The sequence below is a fragment of the Leuresthes tenuis genome, unplaced genomic scaffold (genome assembly GCF_036924035.1).
Source record: "Leuresthes tenuis unplaced genomic scaffold, fLeuTen1.0.hap1 SCAF_21, whole genome shotgun sequence".
NCBI classification, from domain to species: domain Eukaryota; kingdom Metazoa; phylum Chordata; class Actinopteri; order Atheriniformes; family Atherinopsidae; genus Leuresthes; species Leuresthes tenuis.
In genome coordinates this window covers 22,929,185-22,948,275 of record NW_027325375.1, presented here as the reverse complement: position 1 = coordinate 22,948,275, position 19,091 = coordinate 22,929,185, and the positions used below count along the sequence as shown (strand labels likewise).

General features: G+C 41.3%; 1 protein-coding gene across 1 annotated transcript in view; it reads left to right on the top strand.

Moving 5' to 3' along the window:
- Positions 1-19,091, top strand: part of uvrag (UV radiation resistance associated gene) — an 87,788-nt gene that overhangs the window by 30,098 nt on the left and 38,599 nt on the right. The window contains exons 10-12 of the mRNA XM_072374389.1: positions 2,036-2,123; positions 2,535-2,595; positions 5,056-5,221. Of these exons, the coding sequence (XP_072230490.1) occupies positions 2,036-2,123; positions 2,535-2,595; positions 5,056-5,221 (315 nt within the window). The remainder of the gene's footprint in view (positions 1-2,035; positions 2,124-2,534; positions 2,596-5,055; positions 5,222-19,091) is intronic.

The window sequence follows — 19,091 nt, the reverse complement described above, 5'->3', positions numbered from 1 at the left end:
TTGACACTTTGTTACCAGCAGCCTGTCGCAAAGAGCTGCATCTAGAAAAATGCCCAAGATAACACAGCTCGACAGCCATTAGATGGTATTTTACTCCAACAAGTTGATTTCAGAATTATTAGCTGAAAACTTGGTATATCTGAGCATGGTGTGCAGTGTGTCTTCCAAAAATTGAGGAAACCAGGCAGGTGGAAGACAAAAGAAGTGCCAGACCTACAAACCTATCTACAGCAGATCAACAGTTTCTGAAAGTGATGTCCTCGGTAAAAGAGAAAATGAACCAACAAAGACCTGACACAGGACCTGAGAAATGCATGTGGACCTTTAGTTGATCCATCTACTGTTGGACCAAGCCTCATCAGAAATGGTCTCCATGGAAGGGTGGCTGTCAAGAAGCCATTGTTAAAGGAAGGCTGAGGTATGCCAAATGACACGAGAAGTGGACTGAAAATCAGTGGCAACAGGTCTTATGGAGGGATGAATCCTCCCCAGAGCCCGGACCTCAACATTACTGAAGCAGTGTGGGATTGTCTTGACAGAGAATGGAAACAAAAGGCAGCCGACATCCAAAGAAGAGCTTTGGATGTTCTTCAAGAAGCTTGGAGAACTATTCCTGAAGACTACTTAAAGAAACGACAGGAAGCTGGTCTAAGAGGGTTCAGGCTGTGTTGGAGAATAAAGGAGCTTAGACCAAATATTGACTTTAAAGTTCGTTTGAATTCTACAAACTCTGTTATCAGTTTTTGCACGTTTCAATGAATCACTGATTCTGTGTCCTGTTTTTTCTGGCAATATATAAAGAAATGTGGGGTGGCTCAAGACAACAGTGCTGTAGTTGTACTTAAGTGTTTTATTCTTCTTCTCTGAACTTCTTATTTATTACATTAAAGGGAGACACGTTGATCCTTTTCATTGTTGTAGATTAAGATTGATAGAAAAATGCTATAATCTCATAAATTGCAATTGACTGCAACAAATGAATTCATTGTTTTTGTCTCGCGAGCGCTTTAAAAAAAAAAAAAAAAAAGTACAAAAACAGTTATAGTCTGTAACTTTTAAGACTTCTACTGTATGAGTTGAGACATTTGCCCCTTTGAACTTCTCAGATGGTTGCAGTTAAATTGCAAGCAAAATAGGTCTATATATCCAAAGAGAAAAGACCAAAGAGGAAGCCCAACTACTAAATCTATTTGCTCTTTTTATTCACGTAATGATTAACCAAGAAAACTAAGTTTTTTCTTATGGGCAAATATGCTCATTTCTTATGTGACGGAGATGAAAAGATATGTCATGTCCACGTGACTGTTTAAAAACACTGTAAGGCAAAGCAGAAAGTTAGCTCAGCAAGAAAGACTGGAAAGAAGGCTTAAATACACACAATCTCTTTATGTCTTCAGACAGACTGTGGGGAGAGCTTTGTTTTAGAAAAAGAAGTTCGTAAAGGACTGTTACAGTGGGGTTAGCCAGATGTGTAAGGCTGAGCCTGCTGTACACGAGTGATTTCAGATCAAACGGCTGTGACACACCAGTCTATCTGTTCTCTCACCTACACACAGCGGCTGCACACTGAGAAAACTGAAATAATAAGAGATCCCTAACCACAGGCAAGGCCGAATCGGAAATTCAAGTGAAAGGGGGAGGAGCATTTATGCGAGGATGGATCACATTCAATTACCATTTTCCCCCCAAATCCCTTTTCATCTGCATGAAATGATGGGCTATTACCCACACTGCTCCACGAGCTGCGGTGTAAATATTGTTCAGGAAGCCCAAAGAAAATGATACTTTCAGACACTATTCATGCGAACGAGTAATATTATTGGCAATTTAATAAAAAAAAAAAAAAAAAGCTTTTTTTTTTTTTCCTCACTTTGATGTTTAAAACCAGTGTCAAATCTTCATTTCACATTAGTCAGAACAGGTTAAAGTAGTTTCAGCCATTCTTTTACTACTCCCAAAGTCTTCCACGCTTTTGTTTCCTGCTGCTTGTCTCTTGCTCGTTGTGTCATCTTTATGTGTGCTTTCATCTCCTCAGAGAGCAGTTTCTCAAGTCCAACGCCCAGCTCACCTTCCGTTGTCGTCAGCTACTCTCTGAGCTCTCTTACATCTACCCCATTGATGTGGTAAGTGGAGCCTGATCGTACGCTGCGCCATAACGCATTTTTTGACACGGCAAACCGGTTGCAATAACCAACTTTTGATAATGCAGAAATTGTGGAGATGGTTATTGTAATTTGTGCATCCATTTTCATTTCTATTCCAAAGTAATGTCAAATTCCTCATATCAGTTTACACTTAAGTGTTCTCACAGGGCCCTCCCATTTCTGCTAGACACCTCATAAGATGCATCAAAATCACCCGGTTTTGTAAGATTTTTGGCTGACAAACTAAATGCTGAAATGTTGACATAATTGCATGATAACTCATTGATTTAGAGCAAATCTCTGCCAGCAGCAAAGCTGCTCATCCCATTAGTTTTCATCTTGTGTGAGTTTTCCTGCCCTTAATTTGAAATTTCTTATGTAAATCCACAGCCCAATCAGTCGGATTATGTCATTTGTGGAGTGAAGCTGCCAAACTCGGAGGACTTTCAAGGTAATTTATCACGTGCCTGCACGTGTGCTTCGGGTTACGGAACAACGGGCGGTGAAAACACATGCTGAACAAATGTCTTGTCTTGGTTCTGAAGCTGGTGGTTATAGGTGGATGTTTTACAGTCTGAAGCTTATGTGCCGTTTATTGCTCTCTGCACAAAATACGCGGATTGGTTGACGGTTCCAAAGAAGAGCAGGTCATTTGATTGGAGCCAGTGTGAAGAATATAAAAATCATTTTGAAAATGTGTCTAAAGTTGTTGCACTGGACGATAGTCGAAAGGAATCTTTTGAGTTTCTGTCAGTTTTCACAGTCTGACATTTGTTAGCCATCACTTAAGCTCTTTAATTTGTGTTGTGGTCACAATTTCAGGCATTATAGTCGATACTTCTAGCCGACTGACATTTAAAAAAAAAAATTTCTGTACGAGAGTCATCAGGAAAAGAATCGGTGTGGCCGCACCCTTCGGTTCTAGTAGGCCGGAATATTCCAGGAAGGATTAGTGTGTTCAGACTGTTGCAAAATGGGACTAAAAGTGTCCCAGACCACCTCTGAATGTGGTCTGAGCAGCCGGGTTGGAATCAGAGTTTTCACACTTGCATTTACTGCCGACACGTGTTGGCGCCAGGTCTGAAGTTCAACTCTGTCCTTTTCTTACAAGAGTAACTAACAGATGCCGTTTGCGTGTGTTAGTTCTGCTTCTTCACTTCTGGTATTTAAAAAAAGAATATTTTTCATCATCATTAAAGAGTATTCAGTAGTGCATCATTGCAACAATAAGAGGAGGATGAAACTTGGATGGGCTTCGGTTTTTAATTTTTCACTACAATTAGTTCAATTGATCAGTTGTTCAGCGCTGCCACATTCTTATGAAGCCTTTTCACTAGATGGTCTTGTGTCAGCCTTCACCAATCCAGTGAGACACCGCTACTAAGGCCACATTGTCTAACGTCAGAGACAAAGTGTGAGGCAACAGCATTAGGGAAAAGGTTTTGTCTGCAGGCAGTTTCAGCCACAGATCCCTGGTTATCGTCTTGGAGGAGAAGGTTAGAGAAGGGGGTCACGCCATATGTGTAGTGATAAATAGGGTTTGCTGTTACAGAAGCAAACACTTGATGACTTCATGACCTCTCAATAGCTCAGATGAATTGTGTTTAATGGGTTATAAATGGTTAGCTTTAGCCTGAGGTACTTGTGTAACACTGTGAACACACCAGCCAGTGTCCACTCAACATTCTCCTGCTACCTTTCCTCCCAGCTGGTGAGCCCCTTCAGGCCCCAAAGTCCATAATTCAAGAATACCACTCCTGATCTCCTCCGCTCCCTGCTGTCACACTCCACCTGTTAACATTTTTCAGCTGTAGACCATAGTGACAGCCTGTTGTGTTCCTATACGGCACAGGCCTGCGTCTGCTTTTGCCTTTAGTCCTGTATAGGCGGACATCTATAAGTGAGTGAACGGCTGAGCATGTGATGTTGCTTACGATCACAGTGCTGACGGAGAACATCCTTATGCACTTACTGCTTACTGACCATTCCCATATGCCCTTCCTCCTGGTCAGGTGGCTTGTGGTTTTGCAAACTGTATCACTTAAACTCTAACTCTACCTCTGCAGCCTTTAAATATGTAACAACACTTAACATACGGTATGGAGTAAGGACGGAGAACATGTTGCCCCTTTGCTTACTTCACTTGCTGTAACACCGTAGCTCCTTTTGTTGGCTTGATATTTCCACAGTGAGGAAGCAGTTTTCTCCAGGTACTTTAGTTGTATGGCATAAAGAAGAATTTGGAGAACGATGTGATGCAGGGCCTCTGTGTTGGAAAACAGTAGTGTCCAGCTATTGTTTACCGAGGTAAAACCACAAAGCATCTTGTCTCATAAGTATTTCTCATGCTTAAAGTCAGATGGTTTGTTGATTCTTTTCCTGTCTGAAAATGTCCACAAAGGCATCCAGTTTCCATCCCAAGTTTTATGAACCAACAGTTTTTGTTTGTTAGTGATTGTTACAGTACGTTGCTTTGCAAGCACATATCTGAAAGTGAAAATTCCTGTGCAGCCAATGGTATTTGTTACTGTGTGCATTGCCATGTTCTGTCACACTGTCAAAACACACTCCCACATGAATGAAACTGCTCTTCTCTCTGTGGCTACTCGGTTTCGACAATTATGCATTTTTGTTTGGATTCACATGATGGAGAATCCCAATGTGCATCTCGTAAACACATTGTATCTTTCATATAATACAATTCCAATGAAAACAGACATTTTGTGAATGCCGTATGCTTTGAGGTTTTGGACAGAATAAAATTCTAATCTATGATGATTTAAATGACAAGCTAAGAGGCTTTGATCTGCAAATGATGACTCCTTAAAAGCTTCTTAAATTGCAAAAGGAAAAAAAAAAAAAGTCCATTTCTGAACCCTAAATTGCTAATAAATTCACATTCATCCCACAGCAAAGGATGACGGGAGCGTGGCTGTCGCCTTGGGTTACACGGCACACCTGGTCCTGATGATCTCGTGCTTCCTTCAGATTCCTCTTCGCTACCCGGTGATCCACAAAGGTTCACGCTCCTCCATCAAGGACACCATCACTGACAGGCTCACTGAGAAGGAGAGGGAGTAAGTAGACCCGGTTGCTGGCACGAAAGCACCAAATATCAGATGACATATTTTGAATATTCACATGGATACATGCACTTAGCTCTGCTTTGGTTTAATTTGTTATAAACTTGAGCCACATACAAAAATGTGAACAAATTTAAAACCAAATATTCTTAAAAACCATGTTCAGTCCCACTTAAATAGGTTCTCTGTGCACTCGTAGATGGTCTGTTAGATTTAGGTCAAGGCTCTCGGAGGGACGATTGTTTGCCTGGACAGAATATTCTTTCAGCACTTTTTTGGTATGGTTTGTGTCATTACCTCGCTGAATGATCCAAGTATATTGCTTGAATTATTTTTTGGAGGGTTTTCTTTGAGTTTGCTTCCAAACGTTTTTTCCACTGATTCGCGATTCCGTCGATAAATACTCGCACAGAATTAAAAATGAGCAAACAGATGAATAAATCATGTTTTTCTGTTGAAGAAGTTTTGCTTTACACATTTCAATACTGGTGATTTCACTTTAACTTTACTTTAAATCAAGTCTAAAGAAATGTCAGGTCCCCATTCGATTTGTCTCCGGTTGAGCGGTGCTCACTCCCCAAGTGAGCTGATGGTCCCTTTGAATTCTCCCAAGAGTTGTGCGATCCAAGATTATGAAAGGGCTCACGTGTCCAAGCAACGCTGTAACCGGCTGAAGGAGGAACAGAGCCACTGGTCTGCTTCAGGCTGACTTGAGCAGAAGGAGCCCGGTGACTGAAACAGTGTGAAATCACAGCATTTTAAGACATTTTTGTGCATTTGCTTATACCATTACCTTCATTTTCTGTAGTAACTTTATTGCTGTCAGGCAAGATATTCTTCTTTCTTTTCATCTGAATAGTCTCTGCTGTATCTCTCCCTTTGTGCCAGCAGTCCTGATGCTTTCTGATAAGAGCGTTTCTCTCCGTTTTCTTCTCGTTCTACTGTTTGGTTCTCTGGGCCTGCCTTTGCGCCTTCTGTTTTCTTTAGTTTTTTGTCTTTTAAGGCAACACGTTCAGCTGTGGAGGATGAAGGATTAAGGTTTTTTTGCTGATCTGAGTCATAAAATTTGATGTATAAAGTCGGTTCATACAGGTGTACCCAAGCAGGATAACCACAAGTGTAGTTCATCACATCAACAAGGCAACAAATACTATTTTTGTTGTTATGTCGAGGGATTTATTTATTTTTTTTCCCAGTTAACTGCGTTTTTCGCTTACCAGCAACAAACTATTATATAATTTTTTTGCTGGCATTGCTTTTCTAAAGCTCCCACTAAAGCTGGGTGTAGACTTATTCATTTCTTCCTGGTGAAATATTTGGAGTACGTGTTCTGATACACAGAGGAGAGAGACATTGTTTATTTATAGCAATACAAAGACTGTGACATGAGGTGCTGTGACCATGAAACAAGCCGTGCAATTCATTTTGTGGTTGAACCAAGCAGCAACCTCAGAGGGAGAAATGCTGAGGTGTCACACATCGCAGTCCAGGCCAGTTGAGGTTGGTTTCAACAGTGAGCCGATCCCTGTAGACCTCCATGTAAAAATACCTTACCTGACAGCAGAGGTAAACACGTTTACAGCCTGATACACAAAACAGTTTTGGTCTCACCTGTTTTGAATTATGTTAAGCTTATACTTTGTTTTGGATGCTTTGAGTGACAAGAGAGCCACACTGGACGTGCCTCTGGCTGCAACAAAAAAAATAAATAAAAAAAGATGGCTACAAACAAACGTGGTGTGGAAGAGAAACATGAATAATCACATTTTATTGTACAATCTGGCTTATAATTTTTATTGTACTACAAACATGACTGTAATTATTTAGATTTGATTGCGGTGACTCAGACGGATAATTATTTGTTTGACAAGAAATACACCAAAAAATACTCGTCTGCATTGCTGTCATGTAAATAGGAAGATTATGGATGATTTTGTGTGTTTATGCAAACATGTAAAGACTTCAAACAGTTTGGGTTATGATTTTGGCTGCAGCTGCGCAAAGGTCAGATAAAGAAAGTTTCGCTTTGTCAGTAAAACTGTAAAACGACATTTCTAGAAACATTTGGGGAAAGCGTAAACATTTCACAGTCGAGATGGAACCGGCAGTCTTACTTTTCAGTTTCAATGAATTCAATTCTGGAGCTCAAAGGTGTACAAGTACCAAACTTGCTTCACTTGAATTTAAGTTATCACTCTTTGCAAGCAACTTGCAAACATTGGTTGGGTGTTCTGTCTCTTTCCATTCTCAGAGTTTTACTACCTTGACAAAACAATTATATATCAGAAAAAGAGTGTTTACTTTTATCCTCATTTGTTTTTGTATCGAAACATTTGCAGTCGTGATTGTATGACTCCCAAAGATTTGTGTGACCTCGCATACTTTGTCCTGCATGTTTTGCATCTGTACATATGGACTGAGGACAAGTCTCATGCTTCATGATTTAATATTTAGTATGCTGTGGTTGGTCTAGTCTGTTCTTGCCAAATTTAGAATTTAGGGGAGAACATCAAAACCGATTAAACATCTTTATCTTATATTGGCGTTGTTACATTCTCTTTATTTCCCCTGGAAGACATTTTTGAGCTTTGACAGCCTTTATTCTATAGTGGATGGACAGGAAATGGGAAAATATTGAAGATAACAAAATGAAAGGTTCCCGGTTTGAATTAAATCCAAACTGCTGCAGTAAAGACTTAGCTTTGGTACGTTGTGTGCCCCCTCAATGAGGTGAACTACAGAGGCGCCCCACAGCTTTGTGTCAACGTCGGGAATCTGTTGAAATCAATGGAGACGTATAAAATAACTCAGTGCTGGCAGATTTTATTGATCTGATGTATCGCGGTCAAAATACCTGCTTTGTTGTAGGTTTGTTCTCTTCGAGGCCCCATATTTAACCTTTTGACAGACCATGCATTCAAATATCTAAAGTAGGGTTTCAGTGTGTGAGCATGTGCTGCATAGCTCCAGAGGAATTATTACTGCTCAGCTAGTCTTGAGTATCACAAGTAATATATTTGGAGTTAAATGCATTTCAGGTGGTGTGTACCTAACCATGGTAGGCTTAAAGTTTCAGAATGCCCGGCGAGATTGTCCCGAAAAATGTATGCAAGAGCAAACCAGAAGATAAATGGGGTGCCCTAACCCTAACCCACTCCTAACCCTTATTTTTCACATGTCTCTGATAATGAGTATGATCAAAAAATGTTTGAGCAACAAATTTTAGCAGCTCTGATCCGCCATGACTTAAGAAGCTGGGAAAGACACTATTCTAGCATTCAGAGAACTCACAATGGACACAGTCTAGTGATTGTGTTGGTGTATATCATAAGTAGCCCCCACCCTTGTATGTGCCGGCCAGGATACACGCAGGCATCCGTGAAAATTCTTTAAATGAAGGACTCAAAATATTTGAAGGATCCCAGACGTCGGAGTATTTCTCTGAGGGATTCGGTGACCCAGCATGCTCATAATGTTGCTGTAAATGATCCGTCTTTGACTTTGAGTATCACAGGGATGGGTGTAACATTTGTTTGCTTCCCTTGCAATGCGAACACAACGTTTTCTATGCCCTGAGCTGCATCTCAAAACAATATCCTGTCTTCCATTATCTGGCGGTTGCTGTTGTCTTTTCCAGTCTAAGTTGAAACAGAAAATCCAAGAAAACTGTTCCACAGCCTCTGTAGGGCTAACCGGCGCCAATATTTATTTATTTTTTTTTTTTCAATACAAAGGAACCAAATGCATGTGTTTCTCGACTTGTGCGCTCTATTTATTTAAATCTGCAACTGTCCGTGCTTTTGCATACTTTCTTGGTGTAAAAAGTTGCCCGATTGTAACGTTAAGATGCTGGATTGTACCGTGGTCTGTAGATGTTTGGTGGAACCCTCCATCCTTTGATAAAACTGAAAATTGTACCAAACTGGTCATTTCCTTTCAGGAAAATGAGCAAAACACTCAAGGTCTGGATGTCTGGGGCTTCAGTAGTCAGTGTGGATTCTGAACTACGGAAGATCACATTACAGAATAACCTCAGTACAGATTCTTGGATGTTCAGCTGTTCAAACGTCTCATCTTTGATCCTACATAGTTTCATTGCTAACACAGGAAGACCCACCTTAGTTATCATCTCAAGTTGTTTTGTGTTGCCATGGCAGCAGCAGTTTACCCAGGTGTTCAGAGAGCTGAGACTGTAAATCACGCTGCCCATTTTGTGCCAGTGTCTGTATCGTGCCGCAGGCTTGTAACCACTTTGCCTCCTACAGTTGCAGCGTTCTATCATTTTTATTGATTCAAGTCCTGCTCGTGATTCATGAAAACTGTTGACGTAGAGCGTAGGAAGCGATAAAATGATAATCCAACCTCACCTGGGGCTTTGTCGGGGTCGCTTGTGCAAGTGATAAATTGTAAGGGAGCTGTAATTACGGCAAAAGCCAATGTAATGAAATTGTTATTTGTGTGTGTTATGGTCTTGTAACTATGCATCATGAAGGAATGTTTGAAAAGAAACCTGCTGTGTGATGATAATTGCATGCTTGGGATGGACATGCTGTGGTATGCAGTTGACATTCCACACATGCAAGACCCCCTTCAGTAAGTGAGAAAGTTGGAGTGATGGGGAACATTTGATGCAGGCGAGATGTGTTGCTAATGGCCATAGTTGCAGAAGAGAAGAGACGAGGTTACACTCATCAGTTCAATTCTTCACATATTGTCTGTATATGCTGTAACTTTGCTTTTTTCAGGTAAAAAAGGCTAAGCATTTGAAACTTTATTTGGGCTCACTATGATAAAGTTATTTACATGGGCAAGAAAGTATGTAAGATGTAAACAGCAGGACTGGACCAGTAACCCTCTCCATGCTCCAGATCAGCTGCTTATGGACTAATGTGGCAGACAAAAAATACAACCCCTGTGTTTATCCATTTTTGCTGCATGCATAGTTAAACTCAAATGACTTCCTGTCTTCAGTGAACCTACATTGAAGGAACTGATGTTTAAATAAGCACCGACACTTTCACATCCACATATGACTTCCATGTGAAGACAAACAGCTGGAAGAAAGTGTGTGTAATGAAGAGAGACCTTATCAGACAACCCAGTGATTGAGCAGCAACCTCTTTGTGTGAGCGATTATGTCTGACAACAGATGGAGAGGCTCACCAGGAGTCACTTAACACATTTCCAGTCCCTCCAAGCAGGATATTTACATCAACGTCAGGCAGCGAAAAGTTTACCCGGAGCTCACTGAACACACATGACTGTCCAACATTGCTCTTAGGTGTCCCTGAATGGGGCTAGGCGCTTCAGCTAGCTTTTACCCTCCTTCTTCATGCTTGTGACCCCTGGAGGCCTGGTGGGCAGCAGATACGAAGCTAAATTATGTGTGGGGAGATGGAAAGCAGCTAGATGGGGTCTGAAAGTGTGCAAAAAGGGGGTAATTAAAATGTCGGAAAGAGGTAACCAGTGGTGATAAGTGAGGTGACATTGGACCGGTTTCTCAATGCGTGGTTGGATTACCAAGCAGTCAGTCATGGTGAAAACTTTGGAGACACATGTGGTTTTATTTGCATGTTGCTTTTTTAAGCCCTGGTTAGGTAGTAATTGTTTTAACCTGGCTTATTCCCTGATGCCTGCTGTTGCAGTTTGATGAATCTTTGTGGGGAGTTAAAAGATCCTTGTAGCTGAGCCTAAGCAGCCCCATTTTGCTGCTCTGCTGCAGCGAAGCACAGCTATTGTGCGACCAGATTTGTGCTTGTTGCTATCCAACACAAAATCCTTAACGTTTAGATATAAGAGCGCTGGCCTACAGTTGGGCAAGAGACTGTTCCTATGTGTCACAGTTAATTGGAGTGTTACAAGCACCAGACCTTCAGCGCGGTGAGAAATATGTGAATCTAGTTCACCCCTTTGAGTTTGGCTAATATCACTTTTGCCCTTCCCACCTGTGGAAAGGAATAATGACTGCCTCTTTTCAACTTCTAACAGATTTTACCACAGGAAAACCAGTCACCGCATGTGTTGATCTGAACTTTGATACACTTCTAAACATGGACAGAGTTTGAAACGGACCTTGTGATGAGAGTGTTTGAAAGGAAGGTGTGGAAGATGACGAAGCTGCTTGGCATGATTTGGCCTCTTTAGAATCACAGAATTTGACATCCTCCTGGTCAGAGATGCTCCCTGCAATCAGAGATCTCTTAACAACATGTTGCTCATGTGGAGAGCTCAGTTCCAATGTTTCTGATTGCATGGGGAAGAAAATACGGAGATGCGATCCAGATGTCCAGCATGTGATTGAGACCAGAACCCAGCCATTACAAATCAAGAACTGCCTCTTGTTCTCGGTCGACAGTATTGAAGAAAATTTGAAAAAAAAAGAAAATGTCTATATCACCGGCTAAGGGAAAATTGATGAAAGGGGGATTTACAGATTTCTGCTTGGTTCAAACACAAAAGAAGCTGTCAGTGAAGGTGGTGAGTACCATATGAATGCCTGAGGAGAAACCTGTTAGCCCCAAGGTGCTCGAGAGGTTTCACGTCTCTTACTGTGGGCCAGGTGTGCAGAAGAGGAGGGGGAAATGTGCGTAATCTAGTCATAATGCATATAATTGCACATTAGTGATGACGAAAAGCACTGTGCCAGTCCGACACACTAAAATGGTCAACTAAAATGGAATTTTAACTGTTAACTCTTAACTATCTGCACACAAGTGAAGAGTTCCCCCAAATTAAACACACAAAAAGTTATTTTCACATGTTATCAGTCAGAGATATCTGCTCTCAGACCAGTGCTGCACTGTGTACACATCAGTGGAAGCAAAGTCTTGGTACCTGAGCAACATTTTTCCCTCTAATTTTGTTGATATTCAGCATTAAATAATTCTGTCGTGTCCTCTTATGACATATGGGTTTGATCAACGTAATCTCAACGTATTTTGTCTATGTTACTTGTGTCGGTCTTGTTGAAAGAATGAAAACAAATCTATTTGAGTAAAAGCTATGAAACCTATACTGGTTCATTCAGCAACTGATTGAATTGAGAGCCAGCCCTAGTTTGTAAATGTATTGAACCCTAATGAATTCTGTTTCCCCAGCCCAAACAAATGAATCAGACAGAATTGCTCAACACTAAAAGAACACCATATCATTGTGTGGAAATGTGCTCCATGTTTTTAAATAGCCTATTCTTCAAATGATTATTTCAAGTGCTTGATTTACTCACAACCAACACGAATGAATCACTTTACAAATCTAAACTCACGGCTTTTGTTTTGCAAGAATATTTCTTTGAAGTCAGTAAAACACGAGTGTTTTATTTTTCTTTGTTTTTCTTTATTTGTGAGTCTTCCCCTTTTTCTAATATGAAATATTAGAAAATCTAATTATGCTGTGATATGCACGTGTTTAATGGTGGTTTGGTTGCATAGTTGTTGTACTTTTCATAAAGGAGATGGATGGGTTGATGAGCTTGAGAAGCCAGTAGATTTAAATCTAATATGAAAATAGCAGTTTTTTAAGTCCTTGTGTCGACTACAAAGGCTCTCTGGGACTGGACAGAATGTTTACTTGTCTTCTGAGGTTTTCAGCCAAATCGCTCAAGGACAATGGCAGTGATGGTATGTTTATAATAGCTCAGAAGAAGTAAGGGAGTCTCCTCTAGGTTGACAGGTTAGTTCTATAAGCAGCCCTTCATCTTGGGGTCCTGCTGTCGTGTGGTCTGTTCAAGCGGTCTTTTAGCATTCTTCATTTAAAAGATAACTGGAAGCATCTGTGCTGAATAGCTTCCTGAAAGATGCTGTAGAATGAAAGCAGTGGCCCACTTTATAGTATTATATCTAAGTTCTTTGGTAGGGAAAGACTTTTTGGGGCACGGTTTAGCTCAATGGGTTGAGCTGGGGCCCCATGTACAGAGGCTGTAGTTCCTCGAAGCAGCCGACCTGAGTTTGACTCCCAGCCTGGGGCCCTATGCTTCGTGTCTTCCCGACTTTCTCTGTCCCCTTTGTTGTCAACCCACTTTCAATTAAAGCCAACTAGCGCCCAAGAGACCTTTAAAAAAAATAAAAAGATCATCTTTATTGCCATAGTAAGAGGTAACAGTGGTCAGTCATTTCTTCAGGCCACATTTAAGTGTCTCTAAATTTAAAGGATTTAGGAAATTTGATCACGCATGGTCCAGATAGGATGAATCCTGACTACTTTATTTGGATTAGCCTGCAATTTTCCTGTGATGCTTCGACTTTTGTAAAATATCCAAAGTTGTTGTATGTATCTCCACTAAATTTGAGACTGATATGTGGCGACAAGAAGGTCACGGCTAATTGGGAATAGGTGATCCCATGGTTTTTCCTACAGTTTAAGTTAATCTCTCTAAAGCTACTTGATGGATTTCCATCAGCTTAGTCCTCATATTTGAATTCTCTTTAGCTTCAACATTCATAGCTCTGGAACCATTTGCATCATAAAGGCAGGAACTCTAGTTTAGTTAGCTCGTTGGCATTTTAGAAACTTTTCTGCGCAAATCGTGATTTCTAAATTTGCTTTCGACACATTTTTACCAAGAATTTGAATTTGTTCTCTCTCTTTTTTTTTTGGAGTAATTACTTGCAAACAATAACATTCCTTCCAACCTTTCTATACTTCATTATGGTTTGTTAATGAACTAATCTGAAAATGTTAAACAAACAATGTGATGGCTAAACTTTAGTTTAGCTACTTGTTAGTACGTCTTACTTACTGTTAAGATGAGATTAGTACCGAAGACCCAAATTTGTTAAATCACTTATTTTATTATTATTTTTTTGGTTTGGCTAGTGTATACTATGAAGGACGCGGGGCAAGTTGAGCGCCTCCTCTCTATCTCTGCTCATCTTTACAACAAAAGGAGGAAAACAAACGCAAGGAGTGAAAGAGAGTGCAGGCTTTGGGAGCTGAGGTCAGCAGACCTCTGGATATTCTTAAGAGCTGTGATGAAAACCCAGTTTGACAGAGCGAGCAGCCGCCACATCACTCAGGAGACACTTTTACTGCATACACCAAAATGGTGAAATGATTATGCCGGGGTCTTAAGTGCAGGAACAGTCATTAAAATAGCTTTCAATGACAGATGCTCAGTGTAATCATTTCTCAGATATTGAAAATTACAGCTCACTGTGATTTATATTTGGGACCGCAGCCTTCAAAGTCTTGACAATTGCAAGGCAGGTGTTTTGTTTTTTAATTTTTTTTTTTCCTTTTTTCTTTCTCTTTAGGGCAGCTCAGATAATGTATGGTCCCATGCCAATTGAAATTGCGCATTGAAGACATTGTGAAACTCCGAACCAGCGCTCACTACTATAGAAAGGGGCGTTGGCACTGACCGAGCTTAGGCTCCAGCTTATGAGGCATAACTGTTGTTTTGCACATTTGGAGTATTAATTAAAATGTCTAAACAGGCAAGCCAACACATATGGTGCTCTTAGCCTCTGTATACATTACACCAGGTCATTCAGTCACTAGAAGCCTTCCCACCGTATTCCCATTACCACAGGGAAGCCAAGCTCGACCACCCACCTTCATAGCTGTGTCCTCCTTTAAACTCTTCCATTTTATACAAAGGGCCCAAGAGGGAAGACAGAGGAATCCAGTATAGAAGATGCCTAAATATTTTTTACTCTCTGACCTTGTTGCTTTGAACCTCCCAAAGGCTGCTTTTAACAGGGGTGTCTGCAGAGGCAAGGGTTCATTTAAGAGAAAAAACCCCCAGCCAAGATGGACTCGGCCCCCAATATTTTGGCTCTTTCATTGCTCTGAAACGCCAGAAAGCCACGATGGTTTTAAACAGACTGTGTACAAAGCAAAATGCTTTAACTAAAGCCTTGGGTAACCTTTCCTCTTTGCACAAATAGCTCACAAATGTGGCCGTTTAACTAGAAGCTATAAAAGACATCACGGGCTGCTGACACCTGCTAGAAGGCCCCTGGGCCCAGTCCGTGGACACTGTGTAGACAGTGGTGGTCGATTAACCAAAGATGAAAGAATTATAACTCAGCCTGCTATTAAAAGATCCCTCAAGAGAAATAACAGACAGGGCAAGGAGGGATCTTAAAACGACCTGGACAGGAAGACGCAGCGGGGAATGTCCTATTGCTTCATTTCATCGTTGGAGCTGCCTGTTTATTGGTTGTTCCCTCCTTTTAACAAGAGTCCCTGCCTTATATTTTAAGGTTGTCTGTGTGGATAGCTGATGTCTCGACCCTGCAGTTAAAAAGCTGGCAGGCTGGGGGTGTTCATATTTTCACTCATAAAGACAGGGGACTTTCCTATGAGGCGCTGCTTTTGTCTATTTTTACAGTGTCACGGCTCCACACTTATTAATTATATAATTTAGTAACTTCACATAGAGACAGGACTCACACGTTAACCGTCCTGCGGTGGATACTCTGAAAGAAGATGAGAGAGAGAGAGAGAGGAGGGCAATCTTTCTTTGAGGGAGGAAGAAAAGTGACAGATTTTCTTCTGCTCTCAAATCACTGTCATTTTCTTTTCAGTTCTTTGTCTGGTGCGTGCCGAGTCGAATATTAGCTAAATGAAAACAGATTTTATGTCTCAGCAATCAGTCTTTTGAATAGACCTTAAAGTGAGTGGGTGTGTTGATTATTGTGCCTGTCATATACAGTTTGCTATGTTAGTTTCGCAGACACAGCCCTTCATCAGAGGGGAACAGGAGAGGGATGGGCTGACGGAGGAAATGGCTTGTTTAAGGAAAGTGTAGAAACGCGTGGAGGACGGCTCAGATAGAGCTGATTAGATTTGATTTATATTTACAACTAAATTAAACAAAAGTACATTGTGCACAAGGTGCAAGAAGCAAACTGGCATGGCCGAATTTGAACCATCGCAAGGACAAATTGTTTGGAAAGTGCAGGCCAGCACAACTAATGCCACAAACAGGCTTGTAGGTGAATCTCTGTGTGTTTGTTTATTCTGGACCCTCCATCCTGACGGACAGACTGGGTACTGATTTTGTCCTGCAGAGTCCACCAGGACTGTAATTTATGTCATCCTGTTCAGTGTAGAGGACTGCCTCGGCTCTTGGTCCTGGCTAAGTGATTAAAAATGGTCTTCGCCTCCTCTTCCTCTGCTTTCATATGTCTCTCCCAGCACACCAATAACATTTTTACAGTTGTAGCAGAAATGACAGCAGTGGCTGTCTGTCTCTAAAGCCGGAGCTGATGTAAGCTGAAAATATAAAAAAAAGGGGGCCTTTTTTGACAGTGAAATAAATCATTTGCTTTACTGTTCATTTTTGTCCGGTCACTCTGCAATGGGACTATCTTAATCAGATTTAATTATATATAAGATAATAGAGTTGTACTTTAAGTGAATCATGTACTCCTTTGGTGCCCCTTTCTTCCTCTCCATGCTGAGATTTCCTCCCTCGATCCTCCCTGTTGCTCTGTAATAATATATTTGACTTTACTGGACGTCCCCGTGAGGAATTCCTGGTGTTTGGTGAACCGGAGTCTCTCCTGCGTGATTTCAGACACTGCGGACAGCTCTCATTAATCACCTCTCGGTGACTTAGTCTGTGTGTTCATGTGTTTGCATGTGTGTGTTGGAAGCTCCGTTTTCCTTTTCGTATGTGTTCATTGCCAAACAAATCCTGTCTGTTGGTTGGGAAGTAATATTGGTTATGCCAGCGGAGCGGAGAGAGTGCCTGTTGTGTTGATCTTCCTCTCTCTGGTAGTTATTTCCTAGTGCTGAGATATGACCTCTGGCATGTCGCTTTCTATGCAGAGCCCTGGTTGCATGTCAGGGATATGGAAGATGAACAAGTAAATGGCTGTATGGCCCCCTGGCTACAGTCTCAATTTTTACTTGCCAGACTTTACAGCAACTTCCTGTTAGGTTTCATTCTAGGGCTGCAATGATCTCCATCTGTTAAGGTTTTACCTCTCAAACTTCCCAGAGCTGCAGTGTGCTGCGTGAGTGACGTGGTGTTCATAGCGTTCACTAGTTCAGAGTTCTGTCTGAGAATGCTGCCTTAGTCTCACAAACGTCACTCCACAAGCCATTGTTGCTGAATACGAGATTTCAGCGGCTCAGCAGTTTGTGGTTGTTGTTGTCTGATTATCCTTCTCATAATGCTTCATTCATAATGCTTCATACATTTTTTTAATAGAAGCAGAACGAGGTCTGGCATTGTCCTGCTGAAATAACCACAGACCTTCCAGTAAACGACGTCTCCTTCATGGTAACATATGTCTCTCCAGAATTTCAACACACGCCTCTGCATCAGTGGTACTTTCACACATATGAAGTCATCCATCCAATGGAGACTGATGCACCCTCACACCTTCACAGACTCTGGCTTTTCCACTGTGTCCACTGTCTTTCTGTCCGTCTGAAATGAGCTCATGGCCAGAGAACTTTACTGTATTTTTTCTGCTTGTGTAAAACAGGTTCACGTTACATTCCTGGATGCAGCAGCGGACTGTGTTGAATGATGGTGGTTTTTTTAAGGCACTCCTGAGCCCATGTGGCTGTATTGATCACAGTGCCATGACGATTTCTCATGTAGTGCTGTCTGAGGGCTGGAAGGTCTCTCCAGCAGTGGTTTCTGTCCTTGGGTTTCACATTATGAGATTTCCCCAGACTCCCTGATTCTTTTCACAGTTGTAAGCCTCGTAGATGTTGTAGAAATTGGTTCGTTGCCATTTTACATAGAAAAATATATCATGTAACTGATCACTGATTTTCTGATGGAGTATGGCTCAAAGCGGTGAGCCACAACCCATCCTTACTTGGAAAATCTAAACCTTTGATGGATGCTCCTTTTACACCCAATCCTGACACCCTCGCCTTATCACCAATAGATTTGTTAGATGTTATCACAAGGAGGAAGCGTCACTATATGGGTATAAAACCCCTCTCTATGCTCCTCCTCAGACTGAGACCCTCTCTTAAGGCATCAGTCAATGATACAAGCTTTATAAACTTGCTTTTAATTGGAAATGGTTGACTTTACATTGACCTGCTTAATCGTAGGAGCTGCTGTTCAAATATATTGTTGCTTCCTCAGTGGAAAATGAGCAGATATAAGTACAAAGTAACAGGAAGGCCCTGGTAAGAGAGAACTTTCCCTCACAACATGTACCTATCACTGCACCTCCCTAATATTCAGGTCGATCTCCATCCTTTATGAGCACTCCCTGTGCAGCCCTGACTCAGACATTCAGCTGGTACTTAAGGGACTTTCCCATCGCGCTGAAAGGAAAGTTGTCTGTGTTCCTCCTTGGAGGCGGATGGACATGCTGTCTGGACGCCTCCACTCCTGTTTGATGATTCGGTTAAAAAAGGTACTGAGGTGGGATCTGTGGAATGAGATCATAGACCCAGACTCGGTTCCTTGTGTGATGTACAAGTATCCTTGACTGAGGTGGTGACTATGTGAGCAGACGCTTGAACTATGTGAATAATTTATTGCCTGTTGCAAAGATGAAGACCAATGGAATAGATTTAAAGTTAACAAGCAATGAACACCCTTTTACTCCCAAGCATGTTCACATGGACATAACATCAGTATATTGTGATATGTTACAGGGATAAAATGCTTAGTGCTTAGTTTGCAAATGGTATGGAAAGCCCACACTCCCTCAAAAATCTAGTTTTAAACCGCAGTGTACGAACCACGGCTTCATACACAACACACTTAACCAGTCCTTTCAGCCTGTCGAGTGGGGCCTGTCAACAGTAGGAAGATATTTCATCTCTCTAGTATCTCCATCGAGAGGATAATTAGCATAGTCCATCAATGAGGCAAAGTTGTCGAGTTACATTTAAGATTTGTACATTTTAAGGTGTAAAATACTTTTTTTTTTTT